Source organism: Podarcis gaigeae (assembly GCF_964106915.1).
Source record: "Podarcis gaigeae genome assembly, chromosome: 12".
Taxonomy (NCBI): domain Eukaryota; kingdom Metazoa; phylum Chordata; class Lepidosauria; order Squamata; family Lacertidae; genus Podarcis; species Podarcis gaigeae.
The window spans coordinates 37,463,675-37,490,628 of NC_139688.1; the positions used below are offsets into that span (position 1 = coordinate 37,463,675).

At 42.5% G+C, this 26,954-nt stretch overlaps 1 protein-coding gene across 1 annotated transcript in view; it reads right to left on the reverse strand.

Moving 5' to 3' along the window:
* The window catches only part of HIBADH (3-hydroxyisobutyrate dehydrogenase), an 81,434-nt gene extending 54,801 nt beyond the window's left edge, over positions 1-26,633 (reverse strand). The window contains exons 1-4 of the mRNA XM_083706055.1: positions 26,462-26,633; positions 20,621-20,781; positions 19,017-19,126; positions 16,346-16,467 (exon numbers count right to left, since the gene is read on the reverse strand). Coding sequence (XP_083562181.1) covers positions 16,346-16,467; positions 19,017-19,126; positions 20,621-20,781; positions 26,462-26,543 — 475 coding nt within the window. The 5' untranslated portion in view covers positions 26,544-26,633. The remainder of the gene's footprint in view (positions 1-16,345; positions 16,468-19,016; positions 19,127-20,620; positions 20,782-26,461) is intronic.
* Between the last annotated feature and the right edge of the window lie 321 nt (positions 26,634-26,954).

A 26,954-nucleotide genomic window follows, 5' to 3' on the forward strand; every position in this document is an offset into this window, starting at 1 on the left:
CAGACTTTGCAGGGTATTTCATAGATCCCTTGGTTTTCCAACTGGATTTTATCCTTGGGGTTTCTGAGGATATTGGCTATTTTTTGGTTGGTGCAAAAGGCTGTTTTGATATTGTGTTTATGGAGGATTTTGCTAATTTTATCTGTAGTGCCCTTGATATAAGGAAGGAGGGCCATGCCATTGTTTTCTTCTGTGTCTTGGTTTTTGGGGGGTGTTTCCTTTTGGATTAGCTTCGTAATCCTGTTTTGCTGGTATCCATTGGCAATTAACACATTTGAGAGATTCTGTAACTCAGTTGTCAAGTGGTCTTTGTCAGCCAGGCGTTTGGTTCTGGAGATGAGAGTCTTGGCTACGGAGTTTATTTGTGCAGGGTGGTGGTGTGATTGTGCATGTAAGTAGCGGTTGGTGTGTGTTTTTTTCTGGTAGATAGTGTGTCCTAGGGAGCCATCAGGTTTTTTGTAGATTAGGACGTCAAGGAAGGGAAGTTGGTTGTTGGCTTCTATTTCCATAGTGAATTGTATTTTGGGGTGTAAGTTGTTGAGATGTGTGAGGAAGCTATCCAGTTTTTCCTTCCCGTGTGGCCAAATTACAAAGGTGTCGTCAACATATCTGAGCCAAAGTTTGGGTTTGTGTTCTGACTTGTCTAAAGCATTGGTTTCAAAGTGTTCCATGTACAGGTTTGCGATGACCGGTGAGAGGGGTGATCCCATAGGTGCTCCTTCTATCTGTTTGTATCTTTGTCCATTGTGGATGAAGTACGTGTTGGTTAGGCAGTGGTTGGTCAGGTCCAAGATGTATTCGGGGGGATTGTATTTGTTTTGAATAGCTGTCAAGGCTTCATTAATGGGCACTTGTGTGAAGAGAGATACAACATCGAAGCTCACAAGTAGGTCATTAGGATGTAGGTTTTGCTTCTTTATTGTTTCTATGAACTGGAAGGAGTTTGGTACGTGTGAAGAGATGGATTCTGCATAGGGCTGAAGTTGCTTGGCGAGTTGCTTGGCGAGTTGCTTGGCGAGTTGCTTGGAAATTAGCCCTCCCCACAAAAACTGACACCAGATCCAGAGGCACACAGAACGCCAACACCAATCAACCACACCAGACCCAAACCCAGACCCTCTCCACAGATGAATTACTGACACCATCCAGTAGCCAATCCATGGTGGCACCTCCGGATGCTGCACCCCCCTGCAATCCCTACACAGATCTGGCTGACACAAGCCACAAAACCACAGCTCGCCCCTATACACGAAGCCAAGCCAAAGCACAACTAAGTGCAATACAGCCATCTTCTCAGGAAAACTCTTCACAAAGTTCAAGAGGTCAAGACACAAAGACTTTAGCAACTAATCCACACCTAATGACCCACCTAAGTGGTACTCAGGATATCACTCAAGAAATCACTCAAGGTATCTCTCAAGTAATTAAGGAACAAAAGAAGAAAAGGCACACTAGCCTGGGAACTTCCTCTCTGCCCAGAACATTGGAGGCTAGACACCACACCCCCTCTACAGTATTTATAGGAACTCAAACATTGAGATCCCGCTCTGTTCCAGTAACAAGAAGCCGAAAGCACCAGCCTGAAGATGACGAGTGAGACCTCGTCGAAACGTCGCCTAGACACCCCAACTTTTACACGGGAAGACACCCGAGGACACCAAAACCTGCATTCCTGTACCCGTGAAAATCTACGAAAGCATATATATATATATATATATATATATATATATATATATATATATATATTGTCCGGCCCCCCACAAGGTCTGAGGGACAGTGGACCAGCCCCCTGCTGATAAAGTTTTGCTCTGGTAAGTCCTCCTTCCTCCGTTGGTGCTGGTGGAATTACCTGGTAGCAGTGGTAGGCAGCAGCAGGAGCAATCCAACCTGTGCTGCGTGGCTATAGTCCAAGATTTAAACTTCCCAGAACACCCTTGATCACATCAGGGATACTGTGAGAAATTAAACTGGCAGCTGCACCAGCCACACAGTGGTGTTCAGAGTGCTGGACCAAGAAATTTTGTTTAAAGGGGGGGAGGGGTGTCCCAGGACAATCAGCAGGACTTGCCAGGGTGCTGATGCGTTGGCGGCTGCCCAGAGATGCTAGATGTTGTTGGTTTCCCTGCAACTATTGCAATGTATAGGGATGCTTTCAATAGGTGGAGCATTGCATCACTTACTAAAAAGAGGAAAAAATTCAAGCACTAAATTTAAATGTCAAATATATGTTATGCTACTAAACAATCTTATTTAAATATATATATGTATATTAATAGTAGAGCATGAGACTCTTTAATCTCAAGGTTGTGGATTTGAGCCCCACAATGGGCAAAATATTACCAGTATTTGACTAGATGCCCCTCGTGGTCCTTTCCAACTCTACAATTCTATGATACTATGACACACAACTTATTACTCCTTTAGAGTAACTCATTAGGAAGCCCAGTTAGCCAGCATCCTGCCAATTAATAGTTGTATTTAAGTTTCCCCATTGTCACAAATACAGGTTGAAAGATAAAAGGGAAAATAATGTCCATACAACAGTGTATCTATAGCATCGAATCATTAATATTGAAATGATACTTTCAAGAATAAGGGCAGAATCCTACCTGCACAATCCCATATAAATCCCACAGTTTCAGAGAACCACCTTTCAATGCGGCATACAACAGAACAGTAAGAACGTCAATATAAGCTCACGGATAAAATGGACACAAAGTAAAACAGCAGCATAAAAAAATCAGTGTAAAAATCCAATGGTGGGGATAAAACCTATTTTAGTAACTAATGCACATCCCCCGCATGAATGCCTAGACAAATAAAATTATCTTCACCTGGTGTTGAAAAAGGAAAAAGCCGCCAACGCCACAAATGGGGCGACAAGATTAAAAATCCCATCAGCTATTGAACACCAGCTACCCATCTAACTACTAAAGCCCTCTCACAACTCTTAACCTGAAAAGTAATTTCCACACACACACTACAAAGAATACTTGCTAATTTCAAATAAACACAACCTGATCGTTGTTCTAAGAATCCCCCCCCCCATTTTAATTTCTTTACTAAATATAGACAAAAGCATTCTTAAACATATTGGAAGACTCAGGGAGCAAAAAAATCGGAAGACATAGATTATTAGACTTCCATTGCAACACATACACATTATGTCAATAGATCATTTAAGCCGACAGCTATTATTCAATTTTTCCTTTAACCGAGGCCTACTTATCTTTCACCTCTATGCAGAGGTTCCCATGGCAACATGCGCTAGTAATAGGTGCCATTCCAAACCGAACTAGAGGAGAATCTACTGTATAGTTATGATTTAAGTGGCTTTATTTGTTGTAACTTGCGGGATTCCCCCCCCCCCCCGCGACCATTATTTTTAATGAGACCAGTTTACTTTGAGAATCTTTAGCAGAAAAACACTCATTTACTCCAGACCTAAAGCAATGTCTGTTTTTTTTAAAAAAGTGGGAAAACACAAAGATTACATGCAATGTAAAAATCTGCATGTGCATGTCATTACTCCACAACATCATTAAGTGCTCCGAGAAAAAGGCCCAAGCTGTTATGTGTGTTAATGAATTGGGCAGTTACTCAAGCACAGTCTCTGCTGTATCAGATTTGATAAAGACTAGTGTGTTAGCTAAAGTCTTGCTTATTAAGGGCTCTGGTGAGAAAATCTGACACATTAAACCAAGCAAGGTTTCAGGGACAGCAGGAGGCAATTCCAGAACACAGGCACCATCTATAAAGGCAAACTGCCACAGCTTTTTGATGTTAAATAAGTAGCAACATCGCACACAACAACAAAGCTTAGAAACAGACCGTTGTATCAAGTTTAAAAGTGTAACACGGAGGGTCAAAAGTCACAATTACCGTATACTGCTGCTGTTTACCAATAAATGTGTCTGTTCAAAAACCCATATATGTAAATTATAACATGACATCTCTTTTTCTCAACACTTTGGGGATTTCAGATATAAAATATTCAAGCTGCTCTTTGAACAAGTAGGCCGTAAGATATATACTCGGTCTGAGGACAAGGTGGGAGGTCACAGACATTCACTTTGAAAGCATATACATTTCTCAACAGATTATACACATTAAATACTTGAAGAGAAAGAGTAATGGTGTAAGATGAATGGCACTTCATAAAGCTGTTGATAAATTATCACCTCCATGAATTAGGCAAGGATAATACATGGAAAGGGTAAAATACTATTACGAGGAGAAACAAATTCTTTAAGTTGCCATTTTTCCAGTTTGATTTAGTAAGATTTGATTTTTTAGAAGATGGCATTTAAAAAAATAAAAATAAATTTCTTCTATAGAAATTCCCCAAGTATATTTTAAGAACTAATGTTCTGCCTAATGCATGTTGGGGGGGGGGGGAATAACCATACTTTGAAAGGGTAATAATCTTAATTTTAGAAAATATAAGAAGAGTAAACATTAAGATGGATTTTCTGAAAAAAGGCTTATTCTGTGGGAGAAATGCACTTTTTTCAGAGGAGGACATTTCTCTGCATCCAACCTAGTTATCCAGGTTTCTATGGGATGGGCTGGAGTGGGGAAAACCCCATCACAGAGATTGTAAAGATTCCCTCTCAACCGAACCAGTCGGTGTAATGGATTTCCAACGCTCAAAACATCTATTCCAGCTATGATGCAAAGATAGCTGCATGCAACAACTTGTTACATACAACTAGTGACAGTCATACAACCATTATTCACAGAACAGCCATGTCTGGATACCATGTTCACTAAATATGTGATAAAAGCTCTACTCCCCTCATTGTTGTTTTCATTGCTCGCTATGGGTTCAAGGGCAACTATGTGAAATAATGAGCCTCCAGTACGCATGAAGTACTCATCACGTATTTTGTGAACATGGCGGTGGAACACCTGCATCAGGCTGAAATTATTTCCAAGCATGTACTATGTATTTCAATGGGGACCAACGTGGCTGTCTAGCATGCGCACTGTTTTCAACACCATCCACATCCAGCCCCGTCCAACTGGCACCTCTTTCTGCACAAATCAGTTTAACCACATCCAGAGTTGAAGACTCCTCTAGATCCACTTTTTCTTCATTGCTTGCAATAGGATCCGGGGGCACCTGAAACAACTGCTCTGGGTGAACAGACCCCCCCCTCAATGCATGCCTAAAATCAGGGGTCAGCAAACTTTTTCAGCAAGGGGCCAGTCCACTGTCCCTCAGACCTTGTGGGGGGGGCTGGACTATATTTTTTGGGGGGGGGGAATGAATGAATTCCTATGCCCCACAAATAACCAAGAGATGCATTATAAATAAAAGAACACATTGTATTCATGTTAAAACCATGCTGATTCCCGGACCGTCCACAGGCCAGATTTAGAAGGCAACTGGGCCGCATCCAGCCCCTGGGCCTTAGTTTGCCTACCCATGCCTAAAATGCTTGCTAGATTAGGTGAAAGGGTTTTAAAGAGATGGGTGAATAAGCTGCCTTGAAGACTTCATTTTGGAAAAGTTTCAAATAAATAAAACAGCAAATTTCAAAATTCCTTTCTCACAGCTGAACTAAAAGATAAATCAGTACACAGCTGATTCATATCAACAAAGGATGAATCATCATTTCATAGCAAAGACGGATCATTTAGCTTTCCACTCTAACAACCATTCACTTCTATTCTCTTCCTATTGTACCATCCTCTCTTGGAAGCTCAAAGACCTGACTTCCTAAGTCATCCTAAGCAGCTACTACTTTTCTTTATAAAACAAAAAAAAGAAGTTTTGAAAATGGAAGATTTTCTTTTAAAAAAACAAAACAAAGTATGATACTCTTCTGCCCAAATACTTCCAAATGCAGCCGCCAACTATTTTGAAATCATGCTTGGTTGCAATGCCACCTGGTGGTGCGGAAAATGAATGGATTCCTTTGAAAAGATCGAAAGGTTTTTGGGGAGGTGGGGGAAACACGCAGCATTCTTAAGAATTTTCCCTGCGCTAGGTATCTATAGCTGCATCTGTTAACAGAGCTTCAAAAAGACTTTTATCCTCTGTGCACAACCTAGTAAAGTGTTTAAAATTTACACATATAGCAGAAACTGAAACTAGGATTTCCCCAGTTGTTTCAAGTCTTTGTAAGTTGAACGCCTGGATCAGTTTATGTACACATCAGGCTTCTTGACATTAAATAAAAACTGTTTTCTCCCCCCCCCCCCACCAGTTCCAACTTTCTGAAGAAGAAGAATAAAATGTTGCTGAAGCCTTAAAAGAAGGGTTACTGAACTGCTTTGTAAAATTACACTGTATAATTAATTCCATAGTAAGAATGTTTTTATGGCGTGTTTTGGTGACCCTTTATTACCATCAAGTTCACAATGCTGGTGGGCTGCCTTTTAATCCCTCCGCAGACAAAGACCCTAAATAAACACAGATCCCTTCCTGGGAAAGAAGTCCACTCTGGTTAAATGGTAAGGAAATGAGTAAATCATTAGTAATCTTTAAAGCCAAAGCTATAAACTCAAGTTACCTTAAGTTAAAATGAAAGTGTCCTGTAAGAGTTTCAAAGTTCTGTCACAGATAGAAATCTCCAGCTTTTGACTCCAGACTAGGCGCCAGCTGATAAACAAACAATTTAAGTCAAGAACTGGAGAATTCCCAGCTTTTTGGTTTAATGGGTTTGGCCAACAGTATTTATTGCCTTCAGTTTTATTCTCACTTAGCTCTAAGAGGAAATTTAAACTCATCATTATCTTAAAGCTCCATATGGGCAGCAGTCAACTCACCTGATAGAGCTCCTTTTACTCTGAGGGAATTTTAGTCCTCAGCAGAAGTGAGGTAATAGTGTAAACTAATTAACTGCAGTTTAAGGTTGACTTTTTAATAGGTTAAATAAATTTTGTTCAGAATGGTTTATAATCTCTCTTGGGCCAGTGTCAATGCTGAAGAGTATAGCTTTACCATTTCCAGTCTGAAGTACTAGTAGCATATACCCATAAAAACACTCAACCAGTGCGATGAAGTGAAGTAGACAGTATTGGACTTTGGAGAGATCTGGGTTCAAAGAGACACTTGGCCATAAAGCTGATTGGGTGGCCATGGGTGAGTCTCTTTCCTCCTCTCTCTTAAACCAGCCTACCTCACCGGGTTGTTACAGGGATAAAACAAAGAGATGGGAACCCAATTATGATGCTCAGAGCTCCTTGGCAGAGAACAGGATACTACCCTTTGATACTGGTGAGATGCCATCAGTCAACCACTTCTTAGCTGCCTTAGTATTTATTTAAATGTTTGTATCCTACCTTTCCACTGGCCAACTACGCAGCCTACAATCAACAGTTAAAATTGCAACACAATGCAAAATAAGATAAAACCAGAAAGGGCAGGGGGGACTGGCAGATCATGGTCCAAAATGTTCAAATGAGTTCTTCATCATATATTATTATTCACACCCCACCCATCTGGCTGTGTTTCTCCAGCCACTCTGGGTGGCTCCCAACAGAATATTAAAAACACGATAAAACATCAAACATAAAAAACTTCCCTAAACAGGGCTGCCTTCAGATGTCTTCTAAAAGTCAGATAGTTGTTTATTCCTTGACATCTGATGAGCACTCCGCAGGGTGAGTGCCACCACCGAGAAGGCCCTCTGCCTGGTTCCCTGTAACCTCACTTCTCACAGTGAGGGAACTGCCAGAAGGCCTTCGGAACTGGACCTCAGTGTCCCGATTTAACGATGGGGGTGGAGATGCTCCTCCACATGATTGTTGAAATGAAATGTCATCAGAAATGGAGACAGGTGGATCTCCTGGGGAAGACAGTTCCAAAATCTGGGTATTGCAGTAGGGAAAGCCCTCAGATGTTTACCCAATAATTTAAATTCTGGTGAGGGTGGGACTCAGAGAACCTTTCTTAGTGACCTTAGCAGGATCATGCAGGACAAGGTCCTTTAGATTACCTAGTCCAAAGCCATTGGCCCAAGTGCCTCATTACAGCAACAGACGAGGCTGTGGTCAAGTTTGGAGAGGCACCACAGTAACCTCACCCATCCAGTAAGCATAGTATTGCTGCACATATTTCTGTGGATTCCAGAGCAAATAACTATGCAATGAGGCAGAAGTGGGAAAGCATTCTTTTCCCCCCAGTGTGTGACAGAAGCCACAAGTTCCACATGTTTGAACATTACTAACGCTACAACCCTACATCTAATTCCAAGTAAACTCAGTGGGACTGCCTTCTGAGCAGAAATGTAGAATATTGGATTATGGAAGTCACACGCCATTACAAAGGATCAATAATAGGCACTGCTGTTTGGCAGCCCCTTCTGAGACTGGCTCACTATAGACTTTTAAACACCCCCCCCCCCAAAAAAAAGAGGTTACAGGTGTACTTAGTCAGGAACCCTCAGCATTCAGGAAGTTCCTACCATATGTGTGGATAAATTCTGCTTCAGATATTGATGCTTTAAAACCCCATTGTTGCTTGTTAACAGTTAGTGCAGTATGCATTTATGCTGATTTTTTCCCCCGCCATTTTTCTTCTGATCTGTGGTGCAATTTACAGTGCTAGCCAACTGTCACCTTTTAAAATACCTGAAGCAAAATAATTATTCTAATAATCTGGAAAACCTTGCAAGATGAGAGCTGATGTTAGTTTTTATAGTGTGATTTTATTGCTTTTAAAAGAATTTTGATTTATATAGCAGGTCTTCCTGTGGAAATATGAATGTTGACTTAATTGCAATTTTCCTGCCATTTGCTAAACCAGCTATTTGGCAGACAATCAAATGACCTTAACCTTAATGTGAAGCAAGTCCTTCCCCCATTTTTTAAAAAGAGCTACATTAGTTCAAGTTCTCTGCTGAGAGCTTAGGATGGTAATAATGCCTGCATTATTATACCAAATGAGATAGTGGAAATGAGTTCACTCAAATGTAAGAGGTGGGTGGAATAAACTGCAGACTTAGATTCAGAAAAATAATTTTTCCACTACATAATTATTACTTTTAAAAATAATCACTGGTAGGGAACTAGGCTCTCCAAAGGGTTGGATGTGATCTCACCGGTCAGGATTATGCCAGGAAATCATGTCATATTACAGTGTATATGTAACTTATGTAAACTTATTCTGCAAGACGGCCCAGAATCTATATAATTTCTAGGTCCTGTTGCATCTGATCTGTCATCCACAAAGGGTTATGCTGTAAGAAATTTGTCCTCCCATCAGATGTCAAGGAAATAAACAACTATCTGAGTTTTAGAAGACATCTGAAGGCAGCCCTGTCTAGGGAAGATTTGAACGTTTGATGTTTTATCGTTTTTAATATTCTGTTGGGAGCCGCCCAGAGTGGCTGGGGAAATAATAATAAATTATTATTGTTATTGTTAGTCTTTAAGGTGCCACAAGTCTCTTCATAGGAATCTATAAGCAACCACACAGCTGAAATCCCCAGAATTCTCTTAGGGCAAGCTGTGTTTGAACCAGTTCTTAAAAACTATTTCTCCGAAAATGCCCTCTGACATTGCTCTTTATAGCAAATGTTGATATTCTATCTGGCGAAATCTAGGGGTAAGACTCTGCATGGTTGAAGATTATGGATCGCCGTTGTAACTGCAAGAAGAGACAAGGTCGCAAACATTTGAAGAGCTAATTACATGGTTTCTGGTCATTCATTTACTCCTAATGATACAAGTGCCTCCCATTCTTTATGATGGCTTGAAAACACTACAAATTTGTTACTGAGTTTGCCACAATCCTCAGGGAGGATGCTAACCACTTTCTACCTCTGAACAACATTTTAATCATGTGGTTGTTGTTGTTCCTAGTGACACAACAGCCAGGATCCAGGGGCCTCTTTGTGTGAAGAAATGGCACTTCTGCTCACAGAAGTGAGGGTGAGGGGAGTCTCCAGTTTTTGCCAATTCCCTTCCCCCCATTCACAGATCGTAGCGCCTGACATGACATCACTCTCTACAATGGCTTTTGTGAAAGAAGCTGCAGCGGGAAAGTCCTATTGTACAGATGGAACTCTGCCCACCGTTCTCTACATTCTGTCCACAATTTTCCTGAGATGCTTCAGCTTAAATGACTGTTATTGCCAACACCAAAAAGTTACCTACCTTCGATTTTAAAAGTGCGGATACCTCTATTCCATCTTGTAATAGCACTCTCACCTGAATCATGCATTTCAGCAATCAAAAGAATATTTTCTGTGTTATATTGATTGTACACCACTTAAGGATGATCATAGTTAAGTGGCATATTAATGAATCAAATCAGTTGTGGGATATAAGTACAGTGGTACCTCGGGTTACATACGCTTCAGGTTACATACGCTTCAGGTTACAGACTCCGCTAACCCAGAAATAGTACCTCGGGTTAAGAACTTTGCTTCAGGATGAGAACAGAAATTGCGTGGCGGCAGCACAGCAGCAGTGGGAGGCCCCATTAGCTAAAGTGGTGCTTCAGGTTAAGAACAGTTTCAGGTTAAGAACGAATTAAGTACGTAACCAGAGATACCACTGTACTTCAGAACAAATAGTATTTAAACACACCCTGCAACCGTTCCTCGTTCCAGCTAGCTATGCAAGAGTTAATTCCTAATGAGAAGTCTGCTTATAATGTACAAAATGGAGGGGAGGGAGTTATTATTTTGTTTTTGAAACATTAAGAACATTGCTACTAGCAATATATCACAGCTTCTATTGCCTACATAACTAGTAGGGGTATTTAAAATGAGAGTCATCATAGCAATCTGTAGTTAAAAGTAGAAGTCGGAAAATATATCCTCTTTTTTGCTCTTCAGAATATGGCAACTTTTCATCCTATTTCCACCCTCCCTCTCTTTCTTTTGCAAATGCTGTTCCCATCCCCACTTTGTTCACTGGAAGCAAGGGAATGCCCTTATCTGAGGCTGAATGCTGGATCCTACCCTTAGTGGGGGCCAAGCGCTTTAAGGCTCTGTTATATTCAACAACGGTTCCTGGTGACTCATGAGTGGCACAGGCTGGGGACGAGATGCAAAATCCCTAACCATAACCTAATGCAAGACCAGCTGTGTAAACCGTAGCATGAGGTTTAAGAACAAAACACGCAATATTTGGACTAACCTTTGTAGGTTTTCGCCTGGAATTCTAGCTCTGCTCTGTGGCCAAAGCCATAAAGCAATAAAACGCTGCATTCTCATTTTGAGATATATTTTAGCCTGTTTCTACCCAAAAAAAGTATCTTGAAGCTAATAAATGTTCCTCTCCTCGCAACAACGCTTATATTTTCAGGGGGTTGTTTATTACTGCGTATATTCAACATGAGAATGGAATGGGGAGAGGGATATTCCTTTCCACTTTTATCAGCGGATGGGAAAGATATTTAAAGTTGTTAACACCATAAAACGTCAAGAATGCCATTTGTTTCCAGAAATGAGTTTTCATTGGAAACAGTAGTTGTCAACTCCAGCCCAAACAGCTGTGGAAGAGTGGGGGGAGAAGAATGTGCCTCTATCAGTGAGTTGGGCAGCTAGGGAATCAACCGAAACTGAGCCAATGGCTGAAGAGCAATTGTCTGATACGATGAGCTGTAAACAGCATCACCATATTCCCCCCCCCCAAAAAAAAATGCACACAGAGATCACTCCGATTTTCTTTTTTCAAAATTCAACAAATCCATCCAGTAACATCATAGTATTTCTGCTTCTCCATTCCACAATGAATTACAGTGGACGCTCAGGTTGCGAATGTGATCCGTGCGGGATGCACGTTCGCAACCTACAACGTTCACAACCTGCAGCGGCGCGTCTCTGCATGCGTGGGTTGCGATTCGGCACTTCTGCGCATGCGCAAAGTGCGATTTAGCACTTCTGCAAATGCGTGACCCCCGAAACCCGGGCGTAACCCATTGCAGTACTTCTGGGTTTCGGCGGATCCATAACCTGAAAAAATGCAACTTGAAGCGTTTGTAACCCGAGGTATGACTGTAACTTGAATCATTTCCTGGCATCTCTCAATCTCAAGTCAGGACTGGCTTCAGAACTTGGCCAAAGCACATGCTTCGGATTGAAAAGGTTGCGGGTTCAATGTCTGGTTTCTGTAGGTAGGGCTTGCCAGGAGTCACTGCCAATCAGTATTGACAACAGCAAGGCTGATGGACCAATGGTCTGACACGGTATAAGACAATTTTCTGCCCTCTGGAAGTGTCCACTGCTTTGGATTTTTTTTCTGGCCCAGCATGCTGAACAGCATCAAGTAGCTGGGTCAAGCCACAGCTTAATTTTCCACCACAGTACAGTATGACACAATATCAAGGGCACCACAAACAACCAAAATGGCAGCTAGACCCAACCAACAAGCACTGTTTGGCACAGCTTACAAAGGTCCACTGATGGAGGAGGTGGCCTGTCAAGAGGTGGCCTCTATGCAGGGTCCCCTCACACATGGAGCAGACCTTGTCTTAAACATACAGAATCCTTTTCTCAGGCACACCAATGGAAACAAGGATTTGTAAACTAAGGACAAGGGAAGATGACAGGCCACAAGACTAAAGAAGGGGGGTAATGTGAGCAGTGTGAGCCCTTCTAGTGAAAGAGCTTTGCGAGTACCAAAAATTCAACTCACATGGCAACTGCACAAGACCAGAAAACTGCTTCTCATCCAATTGGACTCTCACATGCAGTCCGAACTGGTAACTGTAATGAAAAATTCACACAAACTACTAGCTGGTCCCCTTTTCTTGAGCTATCCTTTCCTACCAGTTTACTAATGCTAAGTGATGCTGCCTTCATTTAGACACAGAAGTGGAAAAATACAACCTGATTTCAAACAGAGAAGGAGGGAGAATTTGGGATTTAAAAAAGGAGGTATCATGAGTCTGATAAACATGGGTTCATACATCCAGAGACTATTTTTGTGGGTTTTAAAATATTTATCCTATTAAATGTGCACTGCTGACTGTTAAGACCTCTCAATGAAAAGATCGGAATGTAGAGCACTATGCCAAAAAAAAAATAAAAAAAAAAAATTGCACGTAAAAACTGTTGCATGTATACTTGTGCCATTTAGTAAATAATAATAAAGAGTTTGTAAAGTCCCCCTAAAAGCCACTATTATTTTATTTCACTACAGTTTGGGCCATGTACCATTCTCAAAACTCTAGCTTGCAGTACTAGTTGTGAAACATAAATAAGTGGCCCAAGCTTATTTAAATGATTTTTTATATATTAAAAAAACCCCAATTGTGCTTGGACAGAAAACAGCATGTTTAGAGCCTGAAGCAAAGTAAAAATGCCAAGTTATAAACTTGTCCTAGGGAGGATTTATAATAGAAATGCCAACAGACTCTTAACTACAGTGGTGCCGTTTTGTGCCAACATATAAATAATTTTAGTTTTTGTGGTCACGTCATAAATTAAGACACAGCACCAGTGGAAACAGTAGGGTTCTGATTCAGTAAATAGAAAGAGCAAGAGTGTATGTTTGTATTTTTAAAAAAGACAAGCAGTGTACAGACTTGATGCTGGCTCTGAAACGAAGTCTATATGAGGGTTTCGATTAAAAAAAAAAAAGGAGTCAAGCCATATTCTGAATTCTTTAAAGCTTGTAAAATAAGAAGTCTTTAACAAGCTCCGCTGCCTACTGTTTCAATCTTCTAGAAAGCATTTATACAAGTTAGTAAAAACGACTCTATTCAACGTATGTTATTTTCTCCAATGAGGAAAAAAAATGCACACAGATGCACTCATGCATGCACATATATATATATATATATATATATATACACTCTTAAGATTCCTTAAAGGACACATTCGTTTGACACAAGCAACTGCTACAAATGCCACATTAGTAACATGACGTGTACAAAGAAGCTCTTATGCATACAAGGCCATAGAGTCACTTTCTTCGTTCTCAGTTTACACTTGTCACTACAGTGTCAATAAATGACTTAACATATTCCAGTTTCCTTTCAGGCAGGCAAGATGCAATTGGAGGGGAACCTATCCAGGCAATATGGAGAACTTCAAATTACATTCGCCTACAGAGGTCAGCTGTACAAGGGAAGATGGTAGAACATACCAATGGAAAATAAAGACAGAAATAATGGAGACCAGCGTACAAACATAGCTCTCTCTTGAATAGGGCAGGTCAATGATGTGTATTTGCATAGTGTTACATTGTGGGAAATGCAAATATAAGAAACTGGATTTTCTCCTACAGATTGAGCCACAACATGGCTATCTGCCCTCTCTCTCTTTTTTCTAGGTTTGCGCTGAATAAATGCCTTTTCCCTGTACCTTTCTTGTCTCTCCACCATTACTGTAATCAGCTACTTGGGTTGGCAGCTTGCCACACTGCTGCTACCCTATATTTTCTTATATTGATTCTACTCCTCCAAGTTCAGCCAGATACCCATACCTTCTCCCTTTAAAATCCAGTTAGGCTAAATACCTTTATTAGAACCAACCAAAATGTCACCAAGCCATAAACAAGCTATTTAGTTTTCCAGCTTGCAGAGGTTTATCTAGAAGCGGGAGGTCATGTAACCCCACCCCACCTGCCACAAAATAAAAGTCCCATTTTCAGGCGGTCGAAAGTAATCTTCTGGTTTTGATATCATCTGTGGCATGGGTAGGCAAAGTAAGGCCCGGGGGCCGGATCCGGCCCAATCGCCTTCTATATCCGGCCCACAGACGCTCCAGGAATCAGCATGTTTTTACATGAGTAGAATGTGTGCTTTTATTTAAAATGCATCGCTGGGTTATTTGTGGGGCATAGGAATTCATTCACACACACACCCACCCAAAAAAATATAGCCCGGCCCCCCAAAAGGTCTGAGGGACAGTGGACCGAACCCCTGCTGAAAAAGTTTGCTGACCCCTGATCTATGGCTAAACTTGGTATCCTCTAAGATACACAAAAAGCAGGGGAAGTTGTGTTGCTCCATTACAATAAATTAAAAATTTAGTCAGACAATTATTCAGGGGCGCTCAGTGGTAGCTCACTGGTAGAGCTATGGGTCCCTGGTTCAATTCCTGGTACTAGGATGGGAATTTCCCATCTGAAATAATGGAGAGCTGTTGCAAGTCAGAGTAGGTAATACTATATGGACCAATACTGAGCCTCTACGTCTACAGAAGCTTCCTATATTCCTAGGACTAACCAAAATGTCACAAACAGAAGAGTTCCAAAACTTTTCTTCAAGTTGAAGGGTAAGAAAAAGTGTGGAGGAGAAGAGCAGGCTTGACAGTGAAGCCAAAAATCCAGTAAATTGTTCAAAAGCACTGGTTATGAACATATACTATCCTTTTCATAGGTTCATTTGCCTTCCAACCTGGTCAGTGGACCTATTATGCTCTTCTGTGTAAGACAAGCAGTTAAAGTGGTACCTTGTTTACTGTAGAATTTCAAAAGTACATTGACATCTGCAAATATCAAAGGTTTCACCAAGGCAAAATGAAAAGCCAATAACTTTCAGCCAAAAAGGAGGTATCACTGTACAACCCTCAGTGAGATACTTCTATTGTTAAACCTCCTGTTGAGGAATCCAGTATACCCAAAACATCAATTTTTGTTGAATCCATCAATCTTTTCCTGAATTTGCAGGATTCTAAGTCTAGAGAGCTCCCATTGCTCAATCCCTGCTCCTGCCCACCTAGCAGTTCGAAAGCACGTCAAAGTGCAAGTAGATAAATAGGTACCGCTCCAGCGGGAAGGTAAACGGTGTTTCCGTGTGCTGCTCTGGTTCGCCAGAAGAGGCTTAGTCATGCTGGCTACATGACCCGGAAGCTGTATGCTGGCTCCCTCGGCCAGTAAAGCGAGATGAGCTCCGCAACCCCAGAGTCGTACGCGACTGGACCTAATGGTCAGGGGTCCCTTTTACCTTTACCTTTAAGTCTAGAGAAATAATCCTTTTTAATAGTACATTCAAATTCCGTGTTTCATATTGCTGACCCTCTACTTTACAAGCTTCCAATATACTAAGTAGAAAATTACCAACTTGATAATTTGAAGAGAGAGAAAATACAAAATATGTAGTATGAGGACCCACAGAACTTGTCCTATGCATCTGATGATTTACGCTTGTTTTCAGTGAATTCCAGCTCCCCTTGCCGCATGGCAAATTTCTTTTCAAACAGAGGGGACTATTAAAAGTAGTTTGTAATGTGGTGATCAGGTCAACAGAGACAGCAATTGTTTCACTCGGCTAGCATGAGCCCCTCTGCATGAGCCTACATATCTTTATGAATCTTGGATATGAAAATTCAGGGTTCTTTTTTATTTTTTCCTAATGAGCAGTACGTATATAGGCCAGCCTTCCCTAACCTCCAACATCAGGGAAAACACAAGTTTAGGGGGGAAAGCTTACCACCAGAAACAGGGGCATCCATAAAAACAGCTCCCATTTTTTCAGCTTCTTTAGCTAGATCTTTTGAAACTGCAGGATCAATAGTACTGGAGTCTATTAGCAAAGAACCTTTCTTCACTTTCCTGAAGAAGAAAAAAAAGAAGCAAAAGACGAATAAGACAGAGAGCTTTGTAGATATGTAAAAAAGTCAACAAAATTAGCTTAATTTTTTTACTGATACCATCTGGCCTAGAGGCAACACAGCTTGAGTACAGAAGCTGGCACAATCAAATGAAGTTCATCGCAGATATATAAAAAAAGTATCAATGAGATCTTCAATACGGATATGCTATTTCATAAATTCACATTGGTAATTGGCTATAACACAATTTACCAGGGCATTCTGCAACTGAAACAAAGGAATTTCTAAGAGATGCTCCTGTGGAACAAAGGAATTTCTAAGAGATGCTCCTGTGTGAATCTTCTAAATTACAATTTATCAAGATGGTCAACTCTATCTGAATAGAAACAATGGTTTTCTTTTCCACTGCAGATGTTAATCTAAATAATAAGCTTGGCAATGCTGTTATCACTGCTGTTGTGAAGGGCCAGTGCTTCTCTTGCATATCTTCTGGCCTGGTACACACAAAGTTTTACTTAATTATAAACTATGGTTTAATATGAATGATCAGCACACTGACGCTGCTCAAACATCCCCACTTCTCTCCCTCCTTCCCTCCCTCCCGCCATGAGCACAAAACAAACCAGCAGCTGGTGTTACGCTACATGTGAACCAGAGCAGCTTCACAAACAACAGGATGCCAGCCTATGGTTTGTTTCCTGCCTGACATGGCCAATTCAGCATAAGTGAAGCAGAGACTGTTGAGCAGCACGCACAGCACACTGCTCATTCGTGTTAAATCAGGCAGTTTTAACTATGGTTTAAAGTTAAGTGCAAACTGAATTCTGACCATCTACACTTCCTGCATTTAATTTCCTTTGCATTTCATTCACTTCTGAGTCCACAGTTTACAACTGTTTCCTCCTCTTTTATAACCATGTGCTATACACCTGCAACTGAGAATTATGCTTCATGCATCTGATGAAATGAACTCTAGTATAGTGGTACCTCGAAAGTCGAACGGGAATCCGTTCCGGAAGTCCATTTGAATTCCAAAATGTTCGGAAATGAAAGCACGGCTGCGGATTGGCTGCAGCCAATCGGAAGCCGTGGAAGCCGCATCAGACATCCGGGTTCCAAAGAATGTTCGCAAACCGGAACACTCACTTCCAGGTTTGTGGCATTTGGGAGCCAAAACGTCTGAGTACAAGGCATTCAGGATCCAGGGTATGACTGTATATGAAAGCTTACGCCATGATAACATTTGCATCTGATGTACAAGATGTAACCAAGAGGTGATATAAATAAAAGAATAAAAAGAATGTCCAGTAGCACCTTAGAGACCAACTATGTTTGTTCTGTGTATAAGCTTTTGCTTCTCTAAGGTGCTACTGGACAATTTTTTTATTTCAACTGCATCAGACCAACATGGCTACCTACCTGAATCAAGAGGTGATATGATAGACATCTTAAAATATTTTGTGAGCAGCCCTGAGATCTACAGGAATAGGGCAGTACATTCATACCTGATGTTATGTTTGTTTCATGATACGTTTTTTCAGGTTGCGTCCCGCGGCAACCCAGAAGTACTGGAAAGGGTTACTTCCGGGTTTCACCACTCGTGCATGTGCCGATGCACAAAATGACATCACGTGCATGTGCAGAAGCGGCGAATCACGACCTGCGCAGGCGCAAATGCGTTGCTGCGAACAGGCCTCAGGAAGGGATCCTGTTCGCAACCAGAGGTACCACTGTATACAAATTTAACAAATAAAAATTAAAATTTCCTAAATACTATTACATGGAAGATGGAGCAAGCTTGTTTTTTTGCTGCTCCGGAGGGCACGACCCAAACCAATGGATTCAAATTACATGAAAGGAGGCTGTGCTTAAGCATTAGGAAAAACTTTCTGATGGTAAGAGCTGTTTGACAGTGGAATAGACTACCTCAGAACATGGTGGACTCGCCTTCATCAGAGGTTTTTAAACAGAGGCCAGATGGCCATCTGTCAGTGATTCCTGCATTGCAGATGGTTGGACTGGATGACCCTTTGGGTCCCTTTCAAGCTGACAAATTTGTACTTTTGCTGCAGCAGCCTAAGATGGCTACCCCTGGCTCTGAACAATTTTCTTCAAAGTCATCAAAATATCAACTTGTGTTATTAGAAATTCCTTACAATCTCCCCTTTGAGTTTCAACAGGGAAAAACACAGACATGAAGGATTAAGATAATGGACTTCTAGCTATTATTTCTTTCCGGAGTACTGCAAGAGCAGCAAGATGTTGCATTCATATAGTAACGGGGATTAGTGCTCAAGTTTGGGGACAGGCATGCATCTCTAGGAGTAAAAGTCTATTGCCAAATGCAGTTTGTTGCCATAAGTGCAGCAGGGAATTGTTTGCACACACGGATAGCTGATAGACACTATGTGCTTAGCAACGTTTTAATTCAGCAGGCAAGTAGAAAATGAATGCAAATAACACTCTAGGCAGAATGTAGCATAAAATGCTTTATTTTATTATTAAGCTTAGAAATGGGGGAGAGGAGGGAAGATAAGAGGAAATTCTCACTTCAGAATTCCATTGGAGCCTACGTAGACTTCAATTGCATTAGCATTAGATGGAAGCATCGTAATAATCCTGTCAGCTTTGTCCGCTACATCTGCTGGGGAATCTGTCACCTTTCAAGAAAGAGGGCGTAAGAAAAAGATCAGTGTTCTGTTGCCTGTTGAAACAGAAGTTATCCTTTCATGTTTTATCGTTTCAACCTTTTAAGCAAGTATTACAAGTACTTCAGTAGAACGGAAACAGTACCGTGTAGCTAAGCCACAGAATCAGATGCGACAATGGAAGGGTGAAATCTTGCCATATCCTCCCACTCCTATGAATTTTAACAAGAGACAGCACAAAGATGTAACAGCCGATTGGTTAGAAGGAGGGCATCATGGGTCCAGGCAGAGTACAAGTGACAGCAAGAACCCTTTATTTCAGGCATAGGCAAACTCGGCCCTCCGGATGTTTTGGGACTACAACTCCCATCATCCCTGACCACGGGTCCTGTTAGCTAGGGATGATGGGAGTTGTAGTACCAAAACATCTGGAAGGCCGAGTTTGCCTATGCCTGCTTTATTTGTTCCATGATGCTAATTACTTCACTGTTAATCAAATCATCATTACCATATATGGTGCCAGGATTTCCCAAAATAGGCACATACATTTCATCTTAAGACATTCTAGTCAGCTATAGCTTATAGTTATAGCCCTTAGTTACAAAAAGGGAAAAAGAATGGGTTTAACCATCCAGGTTGGGAGCTTGTGACCCTCAATGACCAAAGGTTATGGGGGCTGTGGTCCAACAATTAGAGGCGTAGGGTAAGCAGGTCAGGATCAAGGCTCACTTGACCCTACTCAAGCCTTTATCCCTCTCTTGCTTGTGCACATTGGGTGGAGGGTGAACTATTACTATTTTGAACTGAGAAATAATACCTGAACTTCACAAACCACAGCTTGAGTCTACAGTGGTAACCTTGGTTTAAGAACAGCCATGTTTACGAATGATTCAGTTTACAAACTCCGCAAAAGTAGTGTCCCAGTTTGCAAACTTTACCTCAGTGTAGGAATGGAATCTGAACGGTGGAAGGGCACCGGTGGTGAGAGGCCTCATTAGGGAAAGCGCACCTCGATTTAAGAACGGTTTTGGTTTAAGAACGGACTTTCAGAAAGGATTAAGTTTGTAAACCGAGGTACCACTGAATTTTTTTTTAACTAGCCATGGGTGCCCACGGTGTCTGAACCAGGGCACAATCACACCCACACTCAGCCCAGACACTGGGATCCAGCACCGAAGTTTTCTGGCAGTTCCCTCACTACAAGAAGTGAGCTGATAGAGAACCGAGTAGAGGGCCTTCTTGGTAGTCGTGCCTGCCCTGTGGAACACCCTCCTAGCAGATGTCAAGGAGATAAATAACTATACAGTTTTCAGAAGACATCTGAAGGCAGCCCTGTATAAGGAAGTTTTTAATGTTTGATGTCTTACTGTGTTTTAACTTGTTGGAAGCCACCCAGAGTGGTATTTTTTTCATAACAATTCCTATCTTGAGATGGAATTAATGGAATTTCACAGCCCCCACCCCTTATGAAGTAAGATTCTTAAAATAAGATACCAACTACTATACCTGTGAGCCCAAGTCTTGAAATTCTTTACACGCTTCTGGAAATACATCATATGCTATGACAGGGTACCCATGTTTTACAAGGTTTTTCGCCATTGGATTTCCCATGTTGCCCAAACCAATGAATCCAACAGCAGTTTTGGAAGCCATTGCCCTAGAAGACACTAAAGACAGTTCCAAGAGTTTCAGCATTAGTAAATGATCTTGAAATACATTTCCATAACAAAAACAGATTATACGGTTACTGTATTTGTGACCATCTACAGTAGCAATCTGATGCTGTTGTTCATTGAGTTCATACTGTTAATTATTATGTCATATATTATTAGTGCTATGTTTTCTCCCAGCTTCTCTGGTCCCTGCCCTGGCAAGAGTTTTTATCTGCTACTAATATGCAATTGAAGACATCTGTACTATTCCTGTGTTTTATAATAGCCACTGTATCACGCAAAGATAAAATCTATTTATGTTGTATTTCAGTTAGAATTTAAACTTGCTTGAACTTGTTCTTGCCATTTTTTTCATCTTTAAGAAAACTTTAATAAACACAGAATTTTTTCTTATTCTTTAACAAATGTTTATCCTAGTTTATCTTTATAAACTCGGAAAACGCAATAAAAAATATTAATTTGTAATGGTTACTATTTTGAGTAATCTCATGTAACAAAGTGATGCAAAATTATTTTAAGGTGTGCTTTGCATGTTGCCTTTAACTTTCAGTTGCAGGGGCGTTTCTGCTTAAATTTTGTCATGTGAATGTAGTAATTCTAAAACAATTCCACTTGATTACCCATTGTTCTTGGGTTACAGGGCAAAGAGAATGAGTTCAACCTTAATATGGACTGGCAGGAAAGATTGTACAGATTCCACGCATAGCTGATCCCTTTTCTTTTCCTGACTGCCAATCCAGCCAGTATCAGCTGTAATTCAAGACACAAACAGCTGTCCACCAGATGTTGAGATGTACAAACTACTATCATATGGCAGTTTGTCTGCATGGAGTTAAAGATGCATTTTTTAAAAAAGCATAATGGAGAACTTTCACAACACAGTTACCGTATTTTTCGCCCCATAGGACGCACTTTTTCCCCTCCAAAAATGAAGGGGAAATGTGTGTGCGTCCTATGGGGCGAATGCAGGCTTTTGCTGAAGCCTGGAGAGCAAGAGGCGTCGGTGCGCACCGACCCCTCTCGCTCTCCAGGCTTCAGGAAGCTGTCCGCAAGCCTTGCGCGCCCGGCAGGAGCTCCCGCCAGGCGCGCAAGGCTTGGGGCGGCAGCCTGTTGCCCGAAGCACAGGGAGCCCTCCGGAGGGCTCCCCGTGCTTCGGGCGAGTGTCTGCAAGCCTTGCGCACCCGGCAGGAGCTCCCGCCAGGCGCGCAAGGCTTGGGGCGGCAGCCTGTTGCCCGAAGCATAGGGAGCCCTCCGGAGGGCTCCCCGTGCTTCGGGCGAGTGTCTGCAAGCCTTGCGCGCCCGGCAGGAGCTCCCACCAGGCGCGCGAGGCTTGGGGTGGCATCTGTTGCCCGAAGCACGCGGAGCCCTCCGGAGGGTGCCCCGTGCTTCGGGCGAGTATCTGCAACCCTGCGCGCCCGGCAGGAGCTCCCGCCAGGCGCGCAAGGCTTGGGGCGGCAGCCTGTTGCCCGAAGCACAGGGAGCCCTCCAGAGGGCTCCCCGTGCTTCGGGCGAGTGTCTGCAAGCCTTGCGCACCCGGCAGGAGGGCTCCCCGTGCTTCGGGCGAGTGTCTGCAAGCCTTGCGCACCCGGCAGGAGCTCCCGCCGGGCGCGCGAGGCTTGGGGCGGCAGCCTGCCGCCCGAAGCACGTGGAGCCCTCCGGAGGGTGCCCCGTGCTTCGGGCAGGCGTGTGCAAGGCTTGGGGCGGCAGCCGCGGCTGGAGGGGGGAAATAATTTTTTTTTATTCATTCCCCACCCCAAAAAACGAGGTGCGTCCTATGGGCCGGTGCGTCTTATATGACGAAAAATACGGTATTTAATGCCTTTCCCCAGCAGTCTGAAAGCTATCCTCTGGTGTTAGTAGAACATTCATGAAAATTAGGTAAATGACAGACACTCAAATGCCAAGAGTAGCCATCAACAGAATTAGAACCTGTAGCACTACAGTTTGGTATGGGCTATAGATGTAATTTGGAAAAAGTGTATTCAAGACCCACTGAAAAAAATCTTAGAGGCACACAACTCTCAGTACTGAACCATGCAGTCGTAACATAAGCGCTAGCTACTAGGCATACATGAACAGGGAATGTTAGGCAAGAGGATAAACAATAATTTCCTTTTCTAAATGAATACAATCCTATCTTGGAGCCTGAATGCCATCTGTTCTCAGTTTGACTGCCAATTGTAAGAAACGTTGACTTAAAGCAAAATAAAATGGAGTAGAATCATACCAGGCATCATTATGAATGAATATCAAGCTTACACGAAATTTACCAAACTGTTCAACCTCAACAGCATATCTAAAGAAAAATAGCATTCATATTGAAAAATCAGAAACTGACAAGAGTACATTGGAAGTGTTCCTTCTTAGATCAGTAGCATCTGAGTTATTAGTCTTCGGATGTTAGGCTCTTTCTTAGCCCCAACAGAAGACAGATGCAGCTGCTCTCCACATGATATTGTTGGTGCCATGATTAATATGCCAACATCTTGTATCAGACTTCCTGATCAGAGTTACCTACGACAACTATCAAGCCAGCAGAAGATGTGCAAGCTGAGACAAACTGTTCTCTAACCACAGAAAGTTACCCAGAAGCAATACTATTACTGTATAAATATTTTTAATAAATAGGGGTACAACAGTTTAACAACAATATACAGTGGTACCTCGGGTTAAGTACTTAATTCGTTCCGGAGGTCCGTTCTTAACCTGAAACTGTTATTAACCTGAAGCACCACTTTAGCTGATGGGGCCTCCTGCTGCCGCCAATCAGACCGAGCACAATTTCTGTTCTCAACCTGAAGCAAAGTTCTTAACCTGAAGCACTATTTCTGGGTTAGCAGAGTCTGTAACCTGAAGTGTATGTAACCTGAAGTACCACTGTACAAGGCTTCTATTTCACACCTCGTTTCACATAGATAGGGGACCTGTAGCTCTTCAGATGTTACTGGACTCCAACTTCCATCAGTCCCATCTAGTATGGCCAATAGATAGGGTTAATGGGAGCTGTGGTCCAACTATATCTGGAGGACCACATGCTCTCTACCTGCTCAATAGGGGGTTTGTGATGATAAAATGGGAAACAAGAAATCTGGCTTCCAGTCCTGTCACACAAAGATGCTGAAGTGTCGTCCCCCCCCCCCCCCCAGATATGGGGATGGGATAGTGAAAAGCAAGAAACCAAACCTTCTATGTCACATGTTAAATCAGTAGCCATACAGACAAAGGGGCATACACAACAGAGATGCAGGCTCTGTTCCAGATGTGGAGGGACTACATCTTCCATCATCCCTTGCTAACTAAAACTAATGGGAATTGTAATCAAACATCTAGAGGGCTATGGATTCCCTACCCCTGCAATATATCAAATAGTGTCAAACATGGAGTGATTTGTGGAGAGGTCGATATCAAGGTCTTAGAGAGGGAAAGAGAAGAACAAGCCCTGTTGAATAACAGCTGTTATGGCTCCTGCAGGTGCAAATCCTTTCTCATTAACCTACACTGTCTATAGTGACTAGCAGCACGTTTTCACGATTTCAGACAGCTCTTCTAGCACTATATAGGGATGCTATAGCTTCAGCCTAAGACCCCTTACATGCTGAGCTACAGCAACTGAAGGCTCCCGCATTTTTTAAAAGATGTAGTATTATTTATGTAATCATGTGACTTGGTCAGAGAACAGCCAATGATGACTTGCAAAGGACAGTAAACATAAGGAACAAGTTGATTTCCAAAGCCACTAGGAAATGAATGATGTGCGGCACCAATCCTATTCATGTTTACTTAAAAGTAAACACCACCACTGTGCTCTTTGGGGCTTGCTCATGAGCAACCATGTTTAGGATTTCAACTTTAATGCCGTAAGCATAATAAGCTGCACAATCTAACAACTGTGTAAAGTGTGTGGATTTATGTCTGCATAAATACAGTTTAGAGCTCAGCTGGTAGAGTATGGGACTCTTAAGCTCGGGGTCATGGCTTTGAGCCCCACAAGGGGCAAAAGATTCCTGCATTGCAGGAGGGAGTTGGACTAGATTTCCCTCAGGGTCCCTTCCAACTCGACAATTCTAACATGACCAAAGACTTATTGACACATGATGGCAACAATATATAATATATATGCAAGCATACATATATATATATATATGTTCATATATATTATAACTCATTGCTTATACGGTAATTTTGAAGTGCTCAAAGCGCTCAGTGTATATTTTCCTGGTAATCCGTAAAACTACCCTGTAAAGCAAGCCAGCTTTAGTATTATCATATTACAGATCTGGAGATGGAATGAGAAATGTTTTCCCTCAAGTCAGTGCATGAGTTCATGGCAGAGGGGCGTTTTGAATTACGGACTTTTGCACTCATAGGGCACACTTTTAATGATACAGAACTTCTATACACGTTCTACTGAGAACCAATTTAATTTACTGAAATTCACTATTATGCAGTCACATGTTGTTCTATTCAAAGACACTAGGAATTGAAGTCATTTTGGAAGTTAAACAAGCACCACTGTATGTTGGATGTCAATAGCTTCACCCAATAAAACAAGCTGTTTTATACAAAGCCAGGCTTTTGCTAGTAAGACAACATGCAAGCCTTTTGAGAGCACAGAGCTCCTTATCAAAAAGAATGGAAAAATACACACAGAGATTGATTAAGGATGAACGAGAGGGTTTTAAAACATTTTCTTTTATATTATTTGGCGTTACTAATAACCTAACTAAGGCAGACAAGTAAAAGCATCCAATTAAACTTGCTCCTTTAAAGATGAGAAAGTACCCTGCAATCCTAGATACTATACACTTATCTCAGAGCAAACTCCATGGAATTCAGACGTTGGCTTGTGCTGCAGCATGAATATCGCTTGCGCAAACCCAAAGGCTATGGCTAACTTTACAAAAAGGATAGTGTACATGGTACAACAACACTAACCACACCTGTACCAAGTTTTACATGTATGTATAAAACTGTCCAGGATCACAGCAATTAATAAAATGCCTAGTTCTCTGCGAGAAAAATAATCAGTATTATGTGAAAAGCAAATGTGAGCAGATTATAAATACCATTAACTCGATACGTTAGGTCACTAGCGTCACATAAACTTTTGTGGCCTGTTTTAAACACGGTGCATGTTATTTTAAGTAAACATGTTAAAGTATTTATTACACCGGCCTTCTCTTCAGCCGACCGTACGTTCTGATATTAGCCCAATATAATTTTACAGCTTGTGTGGGTTTTAACAGTGCGGGTACAATACTTGTAAAGGGCGCCAAATGCAAGTCATACAACCTTGCCTTTCCTTCTGATCAGCACCTTGCAAGCCTATGCAAACTTTAGACCAGGAGGTTGGGGGGGGGGGGGGAATAAAAGCAGGCTAGCTCTGGAGAAGCAAGACCCAGATGTCATCGTTGGAAGGCTGCATTTCTAACGCACCATTTCTTTGCACCTGATTTGCTGCCTATGCAGTTGACAATAAGTTTGGGCAAAGGGCTGTCAGACCCCTGGACCTGGTGACAAGGCGAGGGGCTGTGGGGTGGAGGGGGAAACAGTAGCCCCATCTCCCCTCGGGGCTTCCTTAGGAAGAGGCCAGGCCCTTCTGCTGCTGCTGCTCCTCTGCAAGGATCCGCCAGCAGCTCAGCCGAGCTCATCCCCGCAGCCCGGCGCTCCTTACCCATCGCCACGCTGCCCGTGCAGACCCTCCTCTGCCTGCGCAACCAACTGGCGGAGCCTCTCAGCACCAGAGCCGCTGCCATGCTGCCTGCCCGCCTCCGCGCCGCCGCGACCTCCAGCCTAAGCGCCGCCCACCTCCGCCCGCCGCTCCCCTTCGCTCTCACTCGCGGCCGCCGAGCACGGGAGGAGGCGGGCGGCGGGAGTGGCGGCCTCGCCAGCCAACCGCCGCGCCCCACGGGAGGCCGAGCGCCAATCGGAGCCAAGCTGTGCCTGGCTGTGACCCGCGGTGGCTACACCCACCCAGACCCAAGCAGAGGCAGCAGAGCAGTTTTTCCCCCCTTAGAGGCAGGGATCGCCCTGCTGGGAGGATCTGGCCTGGATCCCTCCCTTAGCTGGATGAACCTCTTCTTTGCGGGCCGCGATCCCTTGTTTTGATGCAAGACCTGCCTCCTACCACCTCACTTTCAGATGAGGCTTTGCTCTGGGGGAGCTGT